We start from the raw sequence: 24,617 nt of genomic DNA on the forward strand, positions 1-24,617 counted from the left end.
CTAATCTTTGACATATCTAAGACTGTGATAAAAAAAAAAAGCCGACCCCCCCCAACATTTATTATATGGAAAATAACTGCCTTTTTGTGCATGTTTTTCATAGAAAACGTAAATTCATGTTTTCAAACTGGCAGTTCAAGGGTTAAAATCCTGAACATAATTTAACATTTGGAATTTTTGATCAGGACTGAAGTTGATTGAAAGATTTAACCCCAAAAAGTTTTAAAAAATATTAATCTGTTGTCATTTTTGTTTGGAAGTGGACATTTTTGTCCCGAATGACTAATGTAACTTTTTTGTGCAATCTGATTTTGTGCAAAAACTAATAATGCAAACAAATCAATTTTGCTGCTAATCTTTGATATATCCAAGACTGTTATAAAAAAAAAAGAGCCAGTCACCAGATATGTATTTTTTGGAAAATAACTCATTGTCTCTGTTTTCATCATGAAAAAAACAGCGGTTTCATGTATTCAAAATGGCATTTAAAGGGTTAAAATCCTGAAAATTATTACATTTTTGGTATTTTCTATTAGGGCGGAAGTTGCTTTAAAGATTGAACCCAAAAAAGTTGTGAAAAAAACCTTTCAATAAAATGTTTTTATCAAAGTATTTTGCAGTGGACATTTTTGTCTCGAATGACTAATTTGCGTAGTCGATTTGTTACACAGTGAATTAAAGAGCGATTTGAAAGATTGAAATTGAAATTCCAAAATAGATCGAGAAAATAGCCTTGTTACAAAAAATCAGGCCATTTGCACCAACACAACCAAAGTTATTGCAAAATGAAAAGTGAAAAATGACCCATATGGACAAAAACGTCCACAGTGATACCGGAGGGAGGCTTTAAAATAGTACCAGTTGTTTTATGATGTCCTTGGATGTCCTGAAGTACGGGAAGGTAAAAGTAAGAAAAATCTCCATTTATTATGCAGTCACATTTTTATATGCAATGTGTCACCCATAGACTGTATACATCTGACGTGAGTCACCTCGTTATTTTATTTTGAAACCAGGAAACCGGAAACTCTTCTTGTAACCACGCGGTAACCTGACGGTTTGGCACATTCTCTCGCAGTCAGTCAAAGCAGCGGACACCCAGCGGTACGGATTACGGAATAAACAGTGGACATTTTCACACATTTCCCCCGCAGAGGTGCGTCCAGCCTGCGTATAAAGGTGAGCCGACCGTATTCTAAACTCTACATATAGATATTTAAGGGTTTATTAGGTTATTTTGCAGAGGGAGGGGGCGGCGGTGGTGAGGGAGGGGGCATCCATTCTGCCTTTTGTGCTGTGGAGCATATTTGGCAGAGGTCAGTATATTGGCTCTGGTGTTAGACTTAGAAGAAGTGTTATGTTATGGCTTATGGAAGTTTAGCTCAGTCGGTAGAACAGGCGAACAATGTCCAGAGACAGATGGAACTCGGCTCGAAACCATACTGAACCGTGTTCGAATCCCATCTCGGGTTCCACATTTTGAGCTTACATTAAAGGCACTGGTTGCTAAAAAAAAAAAAAAAAAACTGGTGTCGAGCTTAATATCTATATGTATTCATTAGTTTATTCCACTCATGGCAATTATTATTCAACAAAACATGTACACAAGACAAGAAAGTCTTATTTGACCTGCCCCTTATTAAAAAAAAAAGAGGAAAGAAATCGATGGTCTGTCAGCCACAGTTGTTTACACTTACTTAGAGTAACATGAAACCAACATCAAGTCAACACAACAATCTACCATCAGCAAAACATCTGGATGTCTCACAGAGAGGCTGTCTTGCTGTGTTTAACTCCCCGCAGAGAGCCACCAAAGCCCGGGGATTCCTTCTCATTATCTCCTTCCCGAACTCCGTCCAGAAAATCCATAATTCAACACATAATCCTCTCAAACCGTGTAAATATAGTCCTCGAGGATGCCGTAAAAGACATTAAAAAAATTGCTGACATCCACTGTTTCATCCGGTGTACACCCACTGCACCAAAACACCCTTTAAATTCAGTTAAATCTAACTTTTGAATCCAAATAGAGTCAAAACCCTCAAATAAAGAAGTTGAGATGCCTCAACTTGTTTAAGCCTGACAACATACGCGCATTTAGACAAAGTTTTAAGTTAATTACAATACAACAACGTGTTTACCAACAAGCAAAGCACTAGCAGCATTAAGCTAGCAGATACATATTTTTTGTGAATTTGACATGTTGGTCTTTTCAATTAAGGACCATTGTTTCATTTAAATTCAATACAATCTTACTATTTTAATACAAAAGAGCCCTAAAACTAACAATTGTTATTTTCAAAATACTTCCATTCAGAAATTGTTAAAAGTTAAATACAACAATGTGTTGCATGTGTATCAGAAAGCAAAGCTGTATTCAGTTATCTATTATTAGCTGCCAAATGTTTGTAGTGAATTTGACAAGTGTATTGGGACTTATTTTAAAAAGGTATAGCTTAATTTTCATTTGTTTTATTGGTTTTCTTTAAACTTAAAGACTAAATATTATCAGTATATTACTTAAAAGCAGTAAACAATTAATTTTCTGGGCTTTAAAATAAGCAAAGTTAACGGGTCTAAATCTGGTTTTAAGTTTGCTGTTTAGAAATTTTTTAAAGTAGGATGTCATTGGCCACACTTAACAGGTAAACCTTTGTGGAAGTTACCTTGAAATAACAAACCCAAACACCCCTTAATCCAAGTCTAAAGTAAAAATAAATATGATATCTATATGTGGATTCTCTTTGCAGTGTGGTTTTCTGCAGGCCTGCTCAGTAACACACACTTCTGGAAGCTTCTCCTTGTGTTGATGGTTACATTTCAGCTGACAGTTTCACACCTGAGGCCTGTACTACGAAGCTGGTTCAACCTAACCTGGATATGTTTGAGTTAGCCGGTTGGCCTAATCCAAAACATACGCGCTCTCGCTAAACGGTACTACGACGCGGGTTATCAAGTGGATCGCTCAAGTCAGCCGTGTCCTCTCTAGTTAGGTGCGCGTTCACATAAAAGGGGTGGTATTTGGAACATTCGACCAATCACAAACATGGACAAGCGTACTGACAGCGCAGCGCGTCATACTTCCTGAATGAAAAGTCAACTTTAATATTAGACATATGAAGAACTTCAACTTTAAACATCCACGACTTAAACACTTTATCCAGAATAAAAGCCACATAATTGCACTTGCAAGGTGAATACAGCTGGTAACAGAAAAAGTGTTTGAATGCCTACATTAACAGGTTTATGATATCACTGCCATCTAAGACACGATATTGACTTTAATTATATTTGAGTGTTTCGTCAACTTAATGTGTTGCTTAAAATGATACTTCTGCATACAGTATGTGACACTGTGAGTGTTACACGGACAGATACGGCTCAGCTGACTCAGATAAGGAGATATGTGATACATTATGATGTGATATGATGTGACATGAATGATAATGGGACACATCGACGTCTGCACTCACAGTGCCGCGGACTGTACTGTTACTTTGATCTAGTTATTTATGTTGTGGCAGATATTTAAGTAAGCTTTCTTAACGCTAATGTTTTAATAGTCAGATTGCTCTGAACATGGGAGGTGATATTCTATTAATGTTCACGTTCACACAGTCGGTGATTTTTGCCGGCCGTCTTTCCTGCAACAGCAGTTTTTCTGTATTTCCTTTCTCCTGTAATATGACTTCATCGTTTTAAACTCCGCACACTGAGCTCTGATTGGTCAGCAGGCAGTGCTTTCACTGAGTAGAGCTCTTAGCCTGCAACCTAACCTGCTCCGGGGCAGGTAGGCCGCTCAGCATAAGTTACCATGGAGATCTAGCCTGCTAAAAAGAGAACCAGCGTCGTAGGACCGGAAACCCAGAGTTTTCCCTGAAGTTAGCCGGCTAAGCGAAAATCCTGCTTCGTAGTACAGGCCTCAGAAGGGCTCTGCTGTGTCAGCATCTTTTACTTCCCCTGTGTTTATTCTAAACTGGAAACGCACCATAACAACAACAGCAGCAGCAGCAGCAGCAGCTGAAGCCCTGAGAGGATTCCAGCATATGCATGTTTTAACCTTTTGAAATCACGCCGCTCTGTGTCATCCTATAACCCGTTTAATCCCCCAATTATCTCCCATATCACCTGCCCATCTAATTGCATCAGATAGCCTGTGAGCAGCGGCTGTTAGTCAAATGTCAGGATCCAAGTCCTCCGTCATGTTTATTGAAAAATATGTCCTTACCTGTGTCCGATTTGATATTCATTTCAGCTCGGCAGCAGAAAGGCTCAAGCAGCCAGTCATCTGTATCATACATTTTTCATAGCGGGACCTGGGAATGTAAATAGAAGCATTCACCTTGACATTCACACATACTCACACACAATTACACACACACTGACGGATGGATGAGCTGATTCAGCGAACGTGACCTTGTGTTGTAGGTGTATTTCATTATTGAGGCTTGTGAGCTGCAGACGTTCTCAGATATAACAAATCTCTACAAGATGCAAACGTATTATTGTCAAATGTAATTTCGGCAATAACAATCTGAAGTCTCAGGTCCTTCAACCATTTGCATACATAAGATGTGAAAAAGATCAAGAAATAAAACAGTTCAAGTAAAATGCAGGAATAAAGACAATATATACAAGTAAAATAGAATGAGATTGCAGAATGTAAAATGAAATACTTCGATCAAATAGACCTTATCAAACCATGCAGTCCTGATAACCCTGCATTTGTGTGTGTGTGTAGAGTCAGCATGTCCAGTGAGGTGCAGCCGAGGCCGGACAACAGCCCCAACACCAGCGGGGGAAGCTCGGATGCGGAGCAGAGGGAGGCGGCCCCCCAGGAGCAGGCGGGCCCCGAGCAGCGGGACCAGACCCCCCCCAAGAAGAAGGAGGCCAAGATCTCCAGCAAGACGGCCGCCAAGCTGTCCACCAGCGCCAAGAGGTAGGTCTGCTCTCCTGAGACATGTCTCCATGCTTTAATGTTCAAAAAGTGTTCTCATACTGCCTGTGCTGCAGCACCTCTTTTCACCCTCTGTCTGAAACCAGAGTCCAGTCTGCTCTGATTGGTTAGCTGGCCGGCTCTGTTGTGATTGGTCAAACCCTTAGAGATGTCCCGCTCCTCAGCCGATATATCACGTACAATGTGTTGTAGCGCTGAAGAAATTCTACTAAATGGAACTTTGTCTGTCTCGTTGTGGATTTGAATACTATTTGTTTCTACTACAGCCGGCCATAAAGACACTTATTTGGGTCCTTTTTAAGCTATTAGCAAGAAAACAGTAAAAGGGATGGTTTAAATACGTTATCATTACATCAAAAGTGCTTCTTTATGTGTTGACAGCTGTCTGGAAGTCAGTTGTTTTTACACACCTCACTGCTCTGTTGGGTTTTTCCACAAGCATATCAACTTCATATCCACACAGGTCTTCAAGGCTGCTCGCCCCTGGGGGGTAAAGCACATAAATCAATCGAGAAGGAGCCAACGCCAGAGTTTTTTATTTTACTTGAAACACCCTCTTAATAGTTGCCAGCTCATAGAGTCCTATTGTGCAGCCAGAAATGTTGAGTAACCCAAAGTTTTATGATAGAAATGTAAAGTACGGTTCCCCAGCACATAGAAACTGCCGGAAGCTAACCTGCACATGTTGGGCAATGTCCACAATTACCATTAGAGTGTGGACAATAGTAACAACATGGCTTGGCTTGGAGGGGTTTTCAGGGTTATTGAGGATGCTCATTCCATTCCTGGCATTTCAGTATAAAAAATTACAGTTTTAACAATCAAGTGGCCATATTTGTACTCTGTCGGCTGATTTTGATGAATTGTGGGTCTATTTGGAAGATTTAAGGAACTCTGGATAATTTGGATTCTTTATTTATTTAATCGTTTATTTGGCAGGGACAATGCACAGTAATGAACACTTAAAACATTCAAATATATCAAGCGTAACAGTGCCAGATTTAGCTTTGAGCTAATTTCCATCCGCAGTCCCTCAAAATTGATCTGATTGGACAGATTGGCCTATTTATTTGAAAACAAATAGTCCACAGCAGAGATAATAATGTTCATCTTGTTCTCTCTATATCCAATGGATACAACACTACTCATGGTAGTCAAAATCAGCCCACAGAGAGTACAAATATGGCCACTTTCTGATTAAAACTGCTTTTTCTGATCCTGAAAATATCAGAAATAGATTCAGCATACCTCAATAACAAAAACAAAACACTCCAAATGTTCCGGTTTCAATTTGCTGGCAACTAAACTATCTGGAGTTGTAGACATAGAATAGCATGGGAGGGATGAAACCCTCTTTAATGGTCACACATGCAGAGCACACAGCACACACATTGACATTTGGCCTCTGCATTTAACCCATCCTAGTACCAGGAGTCTAGTACCAGGAGCAGTGGGCAGCTATTGTACAGCGCCCGGGGAGCAATGGGAGTGAGGGGGGAAGGGGGGTCTCTGGTGCATTGCTCAAGGGCACCACGGCAGGGCAGGAGGTGAACTGGGACCTCTCCAAGTAGCAGTCCACACTCCATATTTGAGGTCTGGTCAGGGACTTGAACCGGCGACCCTACAGCTCCCAGTCCAAGCCCCTACTGACTGAGCCACATGTGACCTGATGTAACAGCACTGATTCAGTTTAGAGCCAGGTCATGCAGGTTGGCACCATGTGGTGATCAGGCGGTTGTTATCTGATCGGGCAACAAGCAGCAGAGCCAGGTGAGCTCTGAGTTGATGCTGATACCAGAGAGGGGTTTTTATTCTGGACACGGTGCACCTGATTGGACAGACAGACAGACAGACAGACAGACAGACAGACAGACAGACAGACAGACAGACATAGATATAGATATAGATAGACAGACAGACAGACAGACAGACAGATATAGATACAGACAGACAGACAGACAGACAGACAGACAGACAGACAGACAGACAGACAGACAGACAGACAGAGATATAGACAGACAGACAGACAGACAGACAGACAGACAGACGGACGGACAGATATAGATAGACAGACAGACGGACAGACAGACAGATATAGATAAACAGACAGACAGATATAGACAGACAGACAGACAGACAGACAGATATAGATAGACAGACAGACGGACAGACAGATATAGATAGACAGACAGACAGACAGATATAGACAGACAGACAGACAGACAGACAGATATAAATAGACAGACAGACAGACAGACAGACAGATATAGACAGACAGATATAGATAAACAGACAGACAGACAGACATATATAGATAAACAGACAGACAGATATAGACAGACAGACAGACGGACAGACAGATATAGATAGACAGACAGACAGACAGACAGATATAGACAGACAGATATAGATAAACAGACAGACAGATATAGACAGACAGACAGACAGACAGACAGACAGACAGACAGACAGACAGACAGACAGACAGACAGACAGACAGACAGACAAGTACTTTATTGATCCCAATTTGGGAAATGTTTTGCGTTGCAGCATCATAAAAAACAAGGCGATATACATAAGAGAAATTAAGACACTAGAAATAAACAGTTCAAAATATTCCTGAAATAAAATAGCGTTAAAAAGTAAAAAAAAAAAATATATATATATATATACATGAAATACAAATTTCCAGTAACACATATAATGCAGGATATTATTGTGCAAGACATGGATTATTCAACATTAAATTGAATATAAATGTAACATGTACAGTGAGAGTTTAAATCCATAAGTAGCATCGCAAGAGTGCTTACGACAAAAAGCCAATGAGATGTCTTCCATTCAAGTGTCTGTCTCAGACCTGGAAGCCTTCCACATAGAAAAGGGTCTAACAAACAGAGCGTAGAGAGGTCAGAGTTCTGGTTGAAGATTAATTCCATGTCTGTGTTGGGGATTTTCCAACAAGCATCCAGTAGCCAGGTTTACTCTACAAGCACTCAGCTTTAAAACACACCACCTACACACACCTCATTGACAAACTAATGATGCAGCAACTCTCAATGTTTCAGACCATGGATGTGATGGATCTATATTTCCATGCTTTTTCAACCGATATTATTTATCAATCTACATGCCACTTATTGATCTATAAATGTCAGAAAATACGAACAAATATCCGTCCCAGTTTCCCAATGTCTTCAAATGTTGTTTACTTCCAAATTACAATCAGTTTAAAACAAAAGAAAAGCAGGAAATCTCCATATCCGAAAGGTTTAAGATGCACTTTCTGTCCAAATCTACATATTTGAGAGGCCGAAAACAGCTTTTCCTGACGTTAATGAGATGTATTACTTCCTCCTTGTAGAGACTTTGGATCTTGAGGTTGTAAATCTGTTTTTGAAAACTGTGCAGACATCCTCACTTCTCATAAGCAGCGGAGGATTTGCAGTGTGATGTAAATGAGCCTCTCATTGCTGTGCAGGGTGAATATTGCTCATGCATTCATTGCCACGTCGGTGCTAAAACAGTCCATCACGTCACCATCGACTGCTTGTCCTTCTCCTGCAATAACAAATTATTATTATGTCCCGCCTAACAAACAGCTGAGCGAACAGACGGCGTGATCAATAAGAGTCGTCAATTATTCTGTTGTTATGGCATGTATGAGCATTTTGAGTTATGGCAGGGAAAACAAGATGCAAGGGGAATAGAGTATGGTAACAAATATACTTTATTTACTTTCTCTGTACAGAAGATATGCTGTGTTTGAACGCGTGTCTTTGGGAGTTTAAACTTCAATTCAGGAGTATAGACTTGTAAGAATGTGGGGACGCAATGCACTTTTCAAACTCTTTGTAAGACACACCATCTATCTATCTATCTATCTATCTGACACACTATCTATCTATCTGACACACTATCTATCTATCTGACACACTACCTACCTACCTACCTGCCTACCTGCTACCCACCTACCTACCTACCTACCTGCTACCCACCTACCTACCTACCTACCTACCTACCTACCTACCTACCTACCTACCTACCTACCTACCTGCTACCCACCTACCTACCTACCTACCTACCTGCTACCCACCTACCTACCTACCTACCTACCTACCTACCTACCTACCTACCTACCTACCTACCTACCTACCTACCTACCTACCTGCTACCCACCTACCTACCTACCTACCTACCTACCTACCTACCTACCTGCTACCCACCTACCTACCTGCTACCCACCTACCTACCTACCTACCTACCTACCTACCTACCTACCTACTTACCTACCTACCTACCTACCTGCCTACCTGCTACCTACCTACCTACCTACCTGCTACCCACCTAGCTACCCACCTACCTACCTACCTACCTACCTACCTACCTACCTACCTACCTACCTACCTACCTACCTACCTACCTACCTACCCCTCTCTGTTAGTAGACTGGGAAAAAGGGTAAGTAAAGGATGTCAATTACAACACTTCCTTATAGAAAAAGGCTCCTTAAATGATGTCTAAATCCTAGTTGAGTTGATGATACATAACTTGGAGTATCCAAGAGGGTTTTCCTTTTTCAAAGGAGGCGTCTGCACACTCCTCACTCGAGGAAGGAGGAAAAAGAGACATATATTTGCAAAGGAGCCTGTAATACGATCTCCTCGGTTATGGAGTCGTTCTCAGCTCGAGTGCATGCTGTGTAATTTTATCCGCAGTATTTCCTGAGGTGGCACATTCTGACGTCTGGAGCAGGGGAACAGTTAGAGAGAGTTGTGCAATGAACAAGGCCGTGGGAATCCTAAAGGGGGGGGAAACACTGATTATACTGCCGGCGCCTCATGCTCCTGCACGGCCTCTTTAACCAAACACTCGCCCTCTCTGATGCTCCACAGCTCATTGATAATCCCCCGAGACACTAAACGGTTACACTCTGCGTCCCCGACAAATGCAAATATCAGCAGAGCTTTTTATGATGGAAAACACCAGCTCCTGTGCGTGTGGAGCAAACGGTGATTTATTACAGAGACCTGCAGCTGAATAACACTGTGCCTGTCAACGTTAAGATACAAGTGTAACCCTCAAGGTTCTGGTTATACGTTGGAGCCATCCTAGGGCTGCTCGATTATGGCAAAAATCATAATCTCGATTATTTGGGTCAATTGTAATTGCGATTATGAAATGCGATTATTCATTGACTTTGAAAACATCCATTTATCGGAGAATTATTTTTGGAACAGTATGTTTTTAACAGTTGATTACCCTGAACTTTAAGTATAATTCAACATGAAAAATAATTTTAAAAAAATTATCGTTTTATTTCGATTACGTTGTTTTCGTAATCGTTGCAAGCCATAATCGTAACCGCGATTAATATACGATTAATTGAGCAGCTCTAAGCCATCCTGATAGGAACTGTTTATATCAACCTGTCTGCCGTGGACTCTGGGTGTTTTCACCAGGAAGTGTCCGGTGCAGAGTAAATGCAGAGGCTTTTATTAAAGAGGTCCTATTCTGCTTTTTAGGTTTTCCCTCTCCTGTAGTGTGTGCTATAGGTTTTAATGCATGTAAATGGTCCGCTAAGGCTAACATCCCTGTGTTCCCTACAAAGTGAGTTTCTCTCCACACACAATATCCTTATTGACCCGTCAGCTGACAGGACTGCTGTGTTCGATCAGGAGATCATTAGAAAGTCAGTGAGGTATTCAGAGTATGCACATATTGACTTTTGACCTGCAGGATTTATATACCTGTCTATGTTTGTATGTGTGATCATAACACATATCTGTCTCTTGTTTCCAGCCTCTTAAATATATAGATTAACTGCTTTTTGTATATCATATACACATATGTTTGGGTTTGGGACTGACGAAACAAGACTTCTGACAGGGGTCGGCAACCCGCGGCTCTTTAAGCCCTCCACTCTGGCTCCCTTGAGCTTAGACAAAAATAAGGAGGAAATAAAATAAAAGTATTTGTAGGACTATTTATATTTTGTTGCACGGTTGAAAATGTTTTGTATCTTGTATTTTGAGGTGATACTGTGACACATAAAAAAACGGTTTTAATTAGGTCAACTAAAATATGCGTCACATCCTGCTACGGTCCCGCGCTAGCGCCTTTTCTTGCAGGCGAATAACCTGACCCCCGGCTCGATGAGCGAACTATGAATAAAGCAAAGAAAATAAAAGTATCTGAGCAACACAGAGGGTTTAATTCTGCGCGGTCAGAGTTATCTGCTTTCACAGCAAACGATGCTGGCTTACCGGTTTGTTTGATATGTGGAGAGAAGTTGTCAAAGGTGCTGCAGCCTTTACGTATCGAGGGAAAACCCGGAAGAGGAAGACAGCTGACGATCTTCATCATAATTCAATCACCTAACTCTTTTTAGGGTGCAGCTATAGGTTTTATTTATTTCAAAGTGGGCCCATTTTAATTATATTCATTTTCTTCAAATGTGCAGAGGACTCCCCAAGTGCTGTGTTTAATTTATTGTAAAGTCGGCCTGTGTATTTTTTTTATTCTCTTTATAAGAGTTATTTGTTTATTATTAGAGGTAAACAGTTTTCTGTAATGTAATAAATAATACATGTTTTTGTCTATGATGTAACAATATATACAATTTTTATGAGCTATCAATCTATCAAATATGTTTTGCGGCTCCAGACAAAAGAAATTGGTGAAAAAGGGGGCAAAATGGCTTTTTTGTTCAAAAAGGTTGCAGACCCCTGATCTAAGACATCACCTTGGAGTTTGTAAACTGGGAGGGACATTTTTCACTATTTTCTCACATAAGACCAAGTTATTCATTATTGAATCTATAACGTGTTACTGTCTAATTACAGTAATTCTTAGTTGCAGCCTCAGTGCAAACACAAATCAGAAATGTGTTTGTTTTACCTCAGATATAAATAAGTCCTCCGTTTCTCTGTTTCAAACCAAATGTGTTTTGGTGTTAGACAAAACAAGACTATTAGACATGCGAGATGGAACGTGTTGATTGTCTATTTTCTGACATAAATAATTGCCACATAAATTGCTAAACAATGTTATCGTGAGTTGCATAGATAACAAGAAATGCAAATAAGGTGGAACAGCATCTCTCCATGTTTTACAGACAATTTGCGAGCAGATGACTTTTTTTAATTAATTTTTTAAAAGTTGAATAATGTGTGTTCGAAATACATTTTTTGTATGTCATTCATTGTTTAACAGATAGATTTTTTGCATGCAGGATGTATACAACTGTTTTGTTTTTAAGTGTGATTAAAACACACACATCCTCCTCTCGTTTCAGAATCCAGAAGGAGTTAGCAGAGATCACTCTGGACCCGCCGCCAAACTGCAGGTAGGAGCCTATAGATGTGGATGTAAAGGCACTTGTGTTTGTGAATGGATGAGTCTCGTGATTATCCCGTTGTTTGCTCGGACTGCACCGTAAAGAATGGACCGTGTTAGCGGGCATGGATCTCACGCTGAATAAATAAATGTGTGTGCCAGTGACCTGATTGGCAGCGAGGATCTCTGTAGCAACAGTGCTGTGTTTGCTCACTCTCCCTGAGGCTGGGAACTCTGCTGCGGCTCCACTGGTCCCCGCGGTGAAAGACAGTAATAAGCTCCTGCCAATCAACATCTGAGTCACAGCGCTCATTGTGTGGGGGATTTTCGTTGAGTCAGCGTTTGGGATTCTTCTCAAGCTGATGGCTTTTTGGGCGAAGGTGGAGGTGGAGGTGTGGTCAGCGAGTCACTGAAGTCAAGGCATTTCCTGGGAAAGCAGAGGAACTCAGTAATGCATGGACGCTCTTAGGCTTTGGAGGGAAATGTTGGCCACAGCTGCCCGGGGGTTAGTCACTCCAAGTTTTTTTGCCAGAAGCAAAAAGTAAGGAAGCACTAATCCAATGTTTTCAATAGCAATCCTAATAATAATTCTAACTCAGTGGTCTTTTTCCCTTCAAAAATCTTATGGCGCATTTCCACTGCAGCACGTAGCACGGCTCAGGGCTACTTTTTCACCTTTTTTCTGGCCCTCCAAAATCGAGGTTCTTACCGGGCCAACAAACGGGCTGAATACGCTAAACTAGGGACGTAAACACTCTCGACTGCTGATTGGTCAAAGAGAATCGCTGGCAAGGGGGCTACAACTACAACAAAATGAACATATTTGACCGTGGTTTAATTGTAATACCAGTTTCTAAATGATGCCGAAGTAACAACATACTGACACCGGTTAGTAAAAACCATGAATGAATGCTTTGACAAGTCTGCAGGCGAAAAAGCCTTTTTAAAATGCGTGTTTTCTAAATGGAGATCGGCTAAGCTAACGCAGTATATGCTCCGACCGTCCACACTCACAACAACGGCCTACAGACATAAATAAACCAGCGACTGTATTCTCCATGACACAGACAGTCTGTGGTTTGTACTTGTTTAACTTGTGTCTAGTTTCTGATCAGATATGAGGAGCTGGGAGCTCTGAGGGCTAACAGCTAACGGCTGATGTTAGTTTTGTGTTTCCCATTGAAGATGACGTCACGGCTCCGCCTACACTGCGTTACTATAGTTACTGCCCCCTCTACTAAACTGTAATGGAAATGCAGCATAAAGGGAGCCTGGCCTAACGAGGCCTAACTATACCGTACTAAGCCGTGCAATGTATGATTGTATGATTATAATTGCATCTTTTCGGATGGAGATGTTTTGGAGCTGTCGGCAGCAGTAGTAAGGTCCACGTAAAAAATGATTTATAGTTAATATTACTTAAGGATGATTGCAACAATTAAAAGCTTCATTTTTGGATGATTTTAAGAAAATATCTCTCAGGGGAACCGCTGCATCCGTTGTTCTCTCACGGATTATCTAAAGATTTTCCGGTTTTCTTTATTCTTTGACGGATGCTTGATGTTCAGCACCTGCTGGCTCACTGTGTTGACTCATTAAAACGGTGTTACATCTTCAAATTCTTAAAAAAAAAAAAAAAATCTGTTATCCTTAAAGTTCAAATATGCAGACAGAAATGCAGCCTCTCACCTGTCACAGTACACATTCTCTTGCACGCTGCTTGCAGGTTCAATGCACCACGGTGTTTTATATCAAGGTGTCTGTCACAGTGGGAGATATCTCCTCGGCACGTCGCAATCTGTTTGTCGGCTCTCCGATCTCAAAGCAGAGGCTAATCTGACTGAAGGATACCATTATGCTTCCTAACAAAGGGCCGAAAAGGGAGACATTTCATGGGCCGACGTTTGAATAGAAAATGACATTTCTGTGCAAAGAAAATGCACGCTTCGCTCGAAGAGTGAAAGGAGGATGAGAGACGAGTAGATGGAGCGGTCGGGAGCCCTCAGTCGTATGTGGAACATTTGAGTGTATTTCATCGGCAGGAAGAGATACTTGAAATGTAGATTCCTGTATTCAGAAACCCCTCGGGGGTGTTTCACACTAACAGCTCCCCATTCCCACACACTGGTGTTTGATTTACACAGGGGGCGGGGGGGGTTGCGCTCAAAATGTATTCCTTTACATCAGGGCTGTCAAACTCAAGGCCCGGGGGCCAAATCCGGCCCGCCACTTCATTTTATGTGGCCCCGCAGGAGCTTGCAAAGAATTTAATACGTTTTTTATACGGGCCGCTTTACAGGGGAACGTTGCCCATAAACTACATGTCCCACAATGCATCTCATTTTGTGACATGCGCACTGAAGAGACTTGCAATAATTTTTTCCTAGACTTCTGCTTTCAGTCGTAGTTAATTGTGAAGTTATTACCCTACCCGATAATAATCTAATGCAGAGGAAATATTTTAAAATAATACATTATTTTAATTTATTATGTATATTTATATAGTCTTAAAGTTACCACCGGCCCTTTGAGTGCAACCATAATTCTAATGTGGCCCGCGAGTCGTTACCTGTAAAAAATTTTTAATCAAATCTGACTATCAAAATATTAATGTAACCTAATTACTTTCTGTTACTGAGGGATTTTAACCTTTGCCGACCATTTACATGCACACTACAGGGAAAAAGAAAACCTAAGCAGGCAGACCCCCAAAAAGCACGATACAGTAGGACCTCTTTAAAGACAAATCTGCCTTTCATGAAGCATATTCAGGCAGCATCCTATGAAGTCTTCAGAGCCCTTTGTTCACCTGCTAATTGATCTGACAGCGTTAATAAAAGACATCCGATGTGAGGGGTTATGAAGGGACGCTGTGATGCCTCTAATTACCCCACAAGCTTCGATCTTTTTTCTCCCCGCTAGAATAAAAGCAGCAGCTCGCGATCACACCTCCATGCATTCCCCTTCTCGGGTTACAGGACTGTAATTCCTCCTGGAAATGAAATTGAAACACCTTTGCCTCATTTGAGAGATCATTTGAAAAGGATTTTGTTGGAGCCGTTACACGAGGAATATTTTCGTCCTTCTGTTTAATCATCTTTGTCACCCTGCCAGAGAGTAATTAATTGAATGTGACAAGCACTCAGGAAAGGTATGTAAATAGCCCCCCCTCCCACACACACACCAGACACATTACATTAGCCTGGTGTGTGCTCGGCCTTCCTGGATCGGTGTGTGTGTTTTCCGTAATTACCATATCCTTTCATGATAGTCCTGGCGGGGCGTTTTGATAAGAATCCCCCATCGGCAGAGGGGAAACAATGTGAAGGGGGAATTGGCCATGCTCTCTTGCTCTTTTTTCTCCTTCTTAATCCCAGCAGGACTTTGTGTGTGTCAGAGGGATATCAGCGGAGATCTTAGGGAATGAAAGCAATAAGGCACGAGAAAGTGTCGCTGCAGAATGATCTCTTGAATGAGAGGAACGGAAATCCACCCGTGACTATCAGCTTGTAGAGATGATTGACTCGGCTTTTATTGTCTGACAGGGAAGAAAGGGTTTGGTTTCTCAAAGGATGGTGTCCAAAAATGTATTGTGAAATGTTGTAATATAAGGCTTTAACTGATGTAAGCCCACGGAAATTATTAATCTACATTTTGGTGCAGATTCTACTTTGGTAGAGCCAAAAAAACACTCCGTTACACATTTTATTAATGAGGCCCTATTCTGATTTTTGGGGTGTCTAATGCAGGGGTTCCCAACCTGGTGTCGCCTTGGGGGGGGGGGGCGCCAAAGATCGCAGGGGGGGCGCCAGGCCTCAGATGATTTATTTTTTTTTTTGCATATAATTGTAACGCAATACATGATTGCCACTAAACGCCTTGTCTCTACATTAAAATATATAAAATAATTGATTAATTAATAAAAATTCAAGTTAGTATTTATTAAAGGCATAAAAAGACAGAAATGTATAATTCTTTCTTTAATAGAAATGTTTCTTCTGCCCGTAAAGTGTCCAAACCGGGCTTTTCTGGACAAGCACGTTTTTAAAACATAGTCATTGTCCATGCCGGTTTCAGTTGGATTATTTGTCACAGTTGCTCCGATCAGATCGGTCTCCTCCATTTTGTAGATTATTTACGACTTTTGAATCCACATAAACACATCGGCAAAATCCTGCTTACTTTGAGCATGTGTTTTAAACAGGTTAATCCCTTTGTGAATTGTTTCCACTTCCGCCGTCCTTTAATTTCTTCATACAGCGGGAATCCAAATGAATGAATCCTGAGTCCAATAACCATCAAAGTCACTCCAATAGTGCTCCTTAATTACACTTTCAAATAAACAAATTAACAAAATACTTCACATTCATCCAGTTTATAATATATGGTCTGCAAAGGCTAAAACGTTCTTTTGTTCAAAGTAAATCCACATTTTAGATGAAAACACCACCAAAATAATCTCAAATGTTGTTTGGAAGGAGACGTGGATAAAATCATTTTCCATTGCTTCTGTTTTGTCACTTTTAGATTTATCCCATTGTAGTAAAAAAAAAACGATTTATATTTATTTTATTTTTATTACGTCAGGAAAGGCGCTGGCAGGCCCAGGAGTCAATAACATCGGGCATTAATTCCTCATCCGTCCATCACTCAGAGAATACTGAAGCCTTGTAATTCACATCGCCCATTTTTTACTGACGTCTTAAAATCTCGTGGCAGCCATAGGACGCTTGAGCGGAGTAGAAATATATATTTTGATATGATATTTATGACTTTGATGTATTACAGCTCTCATAAAAGCTGCTGAGAGACAGGTTATTCCCACAAACATGAATGAGGTGTTTGAGTGCTGGGAACCTCATCCATAAAAACATGATTTCTGACCAAAACAAAAGTCTGTAAATCCTGGAGAAACGCAGAAATACAGGATACTTTCCGCAAACAAGAAGCCGTAGAACAGAGGAGGAATTCTCTAACATGTTCCTGCAATGACCAGATTCTACTTGTTCCCCATACAAAACGGATTTCATTTAAATGTAATACCACATATCTTCACACTAAGTGCAAATATTGGTTTCATTTGGCAGTAATGCATTATGTCACCTTTTACTTCCTGATTCCTTTATTCTTAGGCCTGTTGCATCGCGTCTGGGACTTTTCAAATGTTCACTGCCAGCGCTGTAGCTGTTGTGCACATGACAATAAAGAGTCTTTGAACTCGACTGTTTGAATCAGCAGAGAAGCAGCTGAGTCATGTTGGTGTTTCTCTCCGAGATAAAGTGCTGGGCGTCTCTTTGTCGGTCGTTACAGCTCAACTCATACAACCAGTTGTGTGTGTGTGTGTGGGGGGGGGTGGTGAGAGCATGATCGTGCATCACTGATACTGCTGCAGAATTGTGTGGCTGTCTCACACACACACACACACACACACACACACACACACACACACACACACACACACACACACACACACACACACACACACACACACACACACACACACACACACACACACACTGTTGTTGTGTCCGTGCAGGTCAAAGGTGAATCATTGATGCCTGAGAGATAGATGCATCCTCTGCTTTTCAGGTTCCTCTGGCATTTGGTTTTCCAAAACATTCCCAAGACGTATTCTCTGCAATGTTTGTTGTTCCCGGTGCTATAATCTGTCTGAGACTATTTGTTTTAACAGATTATCGCTCTTATTTTGTATGATGCTTTCAGATTCAAGTAGTACAGTGAGGAAGAGTGTGAGTAAAATATGTACAAAGAGAACCAACACACTCCAGTCTTATATAGCCTTTAGCTAATGAATCAATGTATTCATATATTAGTCAACCCCCCACCCTCCTCTCTCTCTCTCTGTGTGTGTGTGTGTGTGTGTGTGTGTGTGTGTGTGTGTGTGTGTGTGTGTGTGTGTGTGTGTGTGTGTGTGTGTGTGTGTGTGTGTGTGTGTGTGTGTGTGTGTGTGTGTGTGTGTGTGTGTGTGTGTGTGTGTGTGTGTGTGTGTGTGTGTGTGTGTGTGTGTGTGTGTGTGTGTGTGTGTGTGTGTGTGTGTGTGTGTGTGTGTGTGTGTGTGGATCTGCAGACTGAACAGCTGCTGTGCCCACGGGCCGGCTGTTTCTCCACGGTATGTTTCCTAATAACAAACCAGACCTCCTCCCGTTTATCTGACAAGACCACTGCAGCTACAGGAACTGAAACACACACACACACACACACACACACACACACACACACACACACACACACACACACACACACACACACACACACACACACACACACACACACACTTTCCCAACATTGAGAAACATTGCTTCCCGGTATTGTGTGTCTTCAAATGAAACAGGCCCTATTCTGCTTTTGTGTCGTCCCCCCCCCCCCCTTTAAATGAATGATCAGACTGTTGCTATGTCGCCATGTAGCTGATATCATAGGACAACATGTCTGCCTCTTTAATAAAACACTGATTACAGCAGCATGTATCAGTTCAGTCTAATGGGAAATGCTCCGGAAGTCACCGTGTGTTTCTGTGTATCTGACATGAATGAAGTTTCCTCTTTAAGCCTACGAGAGGAAGTGGTACATTTATGTGTTAGTGTTTCTGTGTTTCTGTTTGAGTAATGTGTGTGTGTGTGTGTGTGTGTGTGTGTGTGTGTGTGTGTGTGTGTGTGTGTGTGTGTGTGTGTGTGTGTGTGTGTGTGTGTGTGTGTGTGTGTGTGTGTGTGTGTGTGTGTGTGTGTGTGTGTGTGTGTGTGTGTGTGTGTGTGTGTGTGTGTGTGTGTGTGTGTGTGTGTGTGTGTGTGTGTGTGTGTGTGTGTGTGTGTATAGACAGAATCTGTAACTGCCTGCATGGCGCTGTGGAGGATACTGATTGCATGTTCAGTGAGAGGCTAATCATTCATCCGACACACAGACATGATATGCATACACACACACACTGATGATGACACACACACACACACACACACACACACACACACACACACACACACACACACACACACACACACACACACACACACACACACACACCACTGCAGAGACAGGCTTAGTCAACGAGAGATGAGAGGAAATCAAGAGGATGGAGGAGCAGAGAGGGAATTTGTTTTTGCAAAAACCGCAGGAGGAAAACATTTTTGGGTGATTAATCTAGATGTATGGACATGATCAGAATACACATTTTAAAGCTGTTAGATCCACTCTCAATCCCCCCGTGGATTAAACGTGATGAAATCTAATTGTAAAATATCCTAATCAGGTTTATTGCCAAGTAGGTTTACACTTACCAGCATTTTGCGTCTAGTGTAGAATGGTTCATAAGAGGAATGAAATGGAACAAAACCAAATATAGAACATGGAGAATAACATGGATAATAATAAGTATATATATATAGAGAATATTTCAATATCTATTTCCTCTCTGAAGCAGATGGGTATGTCTCTTTCTGCGTCTCAGTTCTCATTTTTATTGCGATTTTTCTCCTCAAACAGTGTGAGCGTAAACGGATATTCTACTTATTTTTTTGTGTGCAAATCCCCGGGGGATTCTCTCCGTGCAGCTGCATACAACTGCAGTGGTTTGACAGATCATGCTATCTGAAGCTTGTTGAAATGTTTAACGGCAGAACAAAGTGGTTTACTGTAGGAAATGTGCACCACATAATACTCCCTGATTCACTAGAATGATAGTCCTGCTGATGTGCAGGTGTATATCAGTATTTGTCTGTAACCAGAGCTCAGTCTGGAGGGAACACAGGGATTTTAGCCTTTGCAGACCATTTACATGCACACAAATGTATAGAACACACTACAGGAAGGGGATGACTCTATAGATAATTAGAAAATTGGAGTTTGACCCACATGCTTTTACGCCACCCAACTAAACTCTTCTACTCTTGTTAGTCCCGTGTTCCCGGTAATAAACATCTTTACTTGTCGTAGTAGGAAAAGGACAGATGTTACACACAATGTCATTTTTCGAGTCACTACATTTGATACTCAACTTGCCGGCATTACACACAAAACCCATGCACCCCGTTAAGCCTGCATCACACTGTCCCGAAATTGACACCAGATGGACACACGAATATGGAATTGTGAATTTCGTACGAAGATGGCCCCGAACTTGGTCAACAGCCGAAGCAAGTACGATGCCTACAGAAGGCCACACGATGGCACCCGAACCACTCCGTCATGTTGTTTCCATAGCAACAACAACAACTTCCTGTCAACAGCGTAAACTCGCCTTCAAAATAAAAGCATCTAAATAACACAGGAAGTTAACCTAAATTACATTTAAGACATACAACTGCAACGAAAGTAACAAAAACAATGTAATATCCTTTTCAGTTTCACAGAACACAAATTGTACTATAATACGATGGCTACACAATGGCATTGCGAGGGCTTCACGTAGTCGTGTTGCCTTCCTAAGACAATCGGGCAGCTTCTTGTTTCCTTCGTATTGTCTTCCTGAGGCGAAAAATGCCCGATGGCACCGATGATCACACGAAGTAAAGACGAAGATGACATGATTTGACAAGATGCCCTCACGATGGCCTTACGAAGGGCAAAATGGACACACGAATTAAACACGAAAATGAACCTTCGCAAGGTCTTTCGGCGATTTTTTGACATGCCAAAGATTTTACCACCGCTCACGAAGTTGCTGCCTGAGCCTGAGAAACTCCACCGGCGGTCATACGATGGCTTAAGATGCCCTCACGGATGGCCCGAGGTTGTTACGATCGGAGCCGAATTTGAACATTTCCTTTATCGTGTGTCCATCTGGTGTCAATTTCGGGCCAGTGTGGTAGGGGCTTTATTCCTTATACCTTAAACGTCTCATAAAAACATTTTTTTCTTTAAATCTTCAATGCTTTCACCCTGCATGACGCTGTGTTTGCAATCTACTAAAAGAAACTCTGAAAGCGGCTCTCTCTGACCTCACAAAGCTCCCACAGAGCCTCAGAATTCATTACACACATGTTTTAATAGGCTGAATTCAACTCTAACTGAATAGTAAATAATCTGCAGAATGTCTGCAATTCTTTAAAACCACAGCGTGACATAAAAGAAGTTCAGATTTAAAACAATGATTTTCTCTAATATCTCACACAGTGGGTAGTTCTTGGACTTTAACCAGGACTGTGTTTTTTGAAACTGCTCCCGCTTTCCTCTGTTTATTTTCCATTTCTCATTCGCAGCCAACTCTCCTTTAAACTTCAGAGCTGCTGAATCAATAGAGCGCTGAGAGCCAGGCTGCACTGTAGCACACACTTCCAATAATGTTACATCACATTAAATTTCATTTTGCTTTCACCCAAAGCTATATCCGATAGAGGAGAAGAGTTTATCTGTCTCTGCTTCACCTGCACACCGCTCATAGGCTGACCAATTGGGAGAAAGAAGGATTTAAAATAACAATACTCTGCTGTTTTTCCAGTCGTTTTTTGCCTCATACTCACTTATAGTCTTTTGCCGCAACATGTTTGTTAGTCTGTTCTTGTGTGAGTGTTTAGATATGTGAGTATACCCTCCTCTTTCCCAATTACCGAAATAAATCACACTTAAGATTACCTGCCTGTCAAAAATGCAGTCAGAAATATCACATTTTTCTCAAGTTAGTTTCTGGAATCTAATCTATTTGAATCTACAATATCGATCTCTGCTGGTGCTGACTACCTAGCTCTTTTCACATTTAATCTAAAAACACCTTTGTTGCTGCTGCATGAAATACCGCAATCAATCACAAACCTGCATCCACATGCCGTCCTCTCTCTCTGTCTGGCACTTGTGTCAGTCGGTCTGTCGGGCGTGAGAACGTTTCCCTTTTTATCACTCGAGGGTAGAGCTCCAAATCAACCCCTCTCCTTGCTCTGATCCCTCTATCTGAAAGTATCTTATCTTACTGGAGAGGGTCTTTATTCACGCTGTGGCCTCGCTGCACTCACGTCTGCCCTTGATAAGTTTAATTAAGTGCTCAGCGCAACCATACTGAGAGTTTCAAGGTAGTTTGACTGCAGAAAGCCGACTGTAGGTCACCTGAGCTCCAGATGCAGCGCGATGGAGCCTCAGGGAGCCGTCGCACCTGATGGAAAGTACGTGAGTAAAAGTACTTATCTCGTAAATCTGCTCATAGATTGTAGGTCAACACTGTAAGAAACTCTACGAATCTGCCTACCGTAACAACATATTGAGACTGGCCAACAACATCTCTGACCCCCCACCATGTCCTCAATATGACTTGTTTCCATCAAATCAGAGGTACAGGGTCCCACGATTGTGCACCAGTCAATCCTCAAATTAAATACACAGTTAAATCCCAGGTAAAATATACGTTAGAGCAGTACTTCTCAAACTTTTTTCCGTGATGTACCCCCTTTGAAACATTTTCTCAGCCAAGTACCCCCTGACCGACCCCGAACATTTTTGATCGAACAAGCCTATACGAATTATTCCAATATAGTGATGTTCCGTCAGTGTGTGATTTATTAACTCGTTCGTGCATGCATTACAACAAACTAAGGATATTTTCATTTTATGCATGAAAAAAAATAACGACGACATTTTTTTTAAACAGATTTTTCCAAGGAGTTTTTCAACTGAAGTAATATCTGTTTAACAAACCAATGAACAAAATGATATATTATGCAAAACTATCAAATTCAATACACAAATTTGACATGTTTATATGAGGACCCCCTTGGTGGTTCTAGGAATATTTTATATACAATTGTGTTTTCTATTTAACTTATTGTACTAAGATTATTTTTGTAATCATGCATGGTATTTTTTTAATTTATTTATTTTAGTTTTTTTTTAAATCTCATGTACCCCCTGCAGTACCCCAACGTACCCCCATTTGAGAACCACTGCGTTAGAGGGTCTTGAGCATGTTGTCTTCAGTGAATGTCATGTTTTGTTAAATGTTTGTTCCCTTGTATTGTGTCTTAATAATTTTCCTTATTTGATGTTGCAAATGGAGCTGCTGTGATGCAAGAACAATGTCAGACTCGATCTGATAATTAGATATTATGGTGTGGTATCGTTGTTTACTTTGCTTCCCTGCTGGCTCTGTTCATCTCAGAGTGAGTTCCACAGATTGGCCGGATCTTTTCGTCCTGCAGTAAATCTCGGGTTAATTGTCTCCGTGCCTCGGTTGGTTTTCCAGCTGATGTGGCTGCTGAATTGTTAATGTGACCTTTGAGTGGCTCAGCTTTCAACAGCTATCACCTTCAAAGTGTCTCTTAAAAAGGGGGGAGGGGGTCACCTCTTTTATTTTCAAGGGGAAAATCCTCATGTGTGGGTAAATCTTAGCAGCGGAAGAACAAGTACACACACACACACACACACACACACACACACACACACACACACACACACACACACACACACACACACACACACACACACACACACACACACACACACACACACACACACACACAGGATCAGCTTCCTGCCGGGGCTTTCATTACATTCAGGTGACACATCCCCAGCAGCTGGCACCGTGGGGGGGCGGCAGGACGATGGGTACCCTTACAGCCTGATCTCATTCACTGTCACACACCTGCTTTCACCTGAGCAATACATTCAGAGGTTTCAAATACCTAATTTATCACAAGTAGAATGGCAACACAACATTTTGAGAAGGGAAATCTTGAGTGACAGGCTCAATGCAACAAGAGATCATCAAAGTATAACACATGAAATAATGCAATAGACACACTACTAGTTCAACTAAGTGTCAGGAATAAGAAAAATATTAAGATTTCAATTAGATTTAAATAAACAAAATGTAAAACATGTTGCTATGCCTGGGCACTGTGGGACAGTGTATGATCAGGACCGCAATACTATGTTCGATTTCATAAATGACCAAGTGGGAAGTGTTATTATTTTATTCAATAAAAGCATGAGCAATCATCTCTCTCACGCACAATGGACTTTATTAGAGGGTCTCGAGAAACCCTTTGCCAATCGACTTCACAGATGATTGGCCAAATGGCGCTAAATTTGTCACTGTCATTTAATCTAATAACTTCGCCATTTTTTAAATAGCACATAGAATTGCTCTCTTGATCATGTATTGTCCGACATTGCAACATGTTTGGTGTTTTAACATTTTGTTCATTTAATTATATTTTAATCTTCAAGTTTGTTTATTCCTGCAATTTAATTGAACTAGTTAGTCTCTTGCACTATTTCATGTCTTATACTATCTACACATGTCCACCAGATATGGTTGTTATAGCGTAAAACATTAAGGAGATGTCGTGAAAGTCCAGAGCGTTTCAGCAAACATTGAGGGCCAG

At 41.2% G+C, this 24,617-nt stretch overlaps 1 protein-coding gene across 1 annotated transcript in view; it reads left to right on the top strand.

The window, feature by feature from the left end:
• The first annotated feature begins 1,021 nt into the window (after positions 1 to 1,021).
• The window catches only part of LOC307023256 (ubiquitin-conjugating enzyme E2 E2-like), a 55,052-nt gene continuing 31,456 nt past the window's right edge, over positions 1,022 to 24,617 (top strand). Inside the window, exons 1-3 of the mRNA XM_079656415.1 lie at positions 1,022 to 1,179; positions 4,742 to 4,939; positions 12,254 to 12,304. Coding sequence (XP_079512541.1) covers positions 4,749 to 4,939; positions 12,254 to 12,304 — 242 coding nt within the window. The 5' untranslated portion in view covers positions 1,022 to 1,179; positions 4,742 to 4,748. The remainder of the gene's footprint in view (positions 1,180 to 4,741; positions 4,940 to 12,253; positions 12,305 to 24,617) is intronic.

Source organism: Notothenia rossii (assembly GCF_949606895.1).
Source record: "Notothenia rossii genome assembly, chromosome: 10".
Classification (NCBI taxonomy): Eukaryota; Metazoa; Chordata; class Actinopteri; order Perciformes; family Nototheniidae; genus Notothenia; species Notothenia rossii.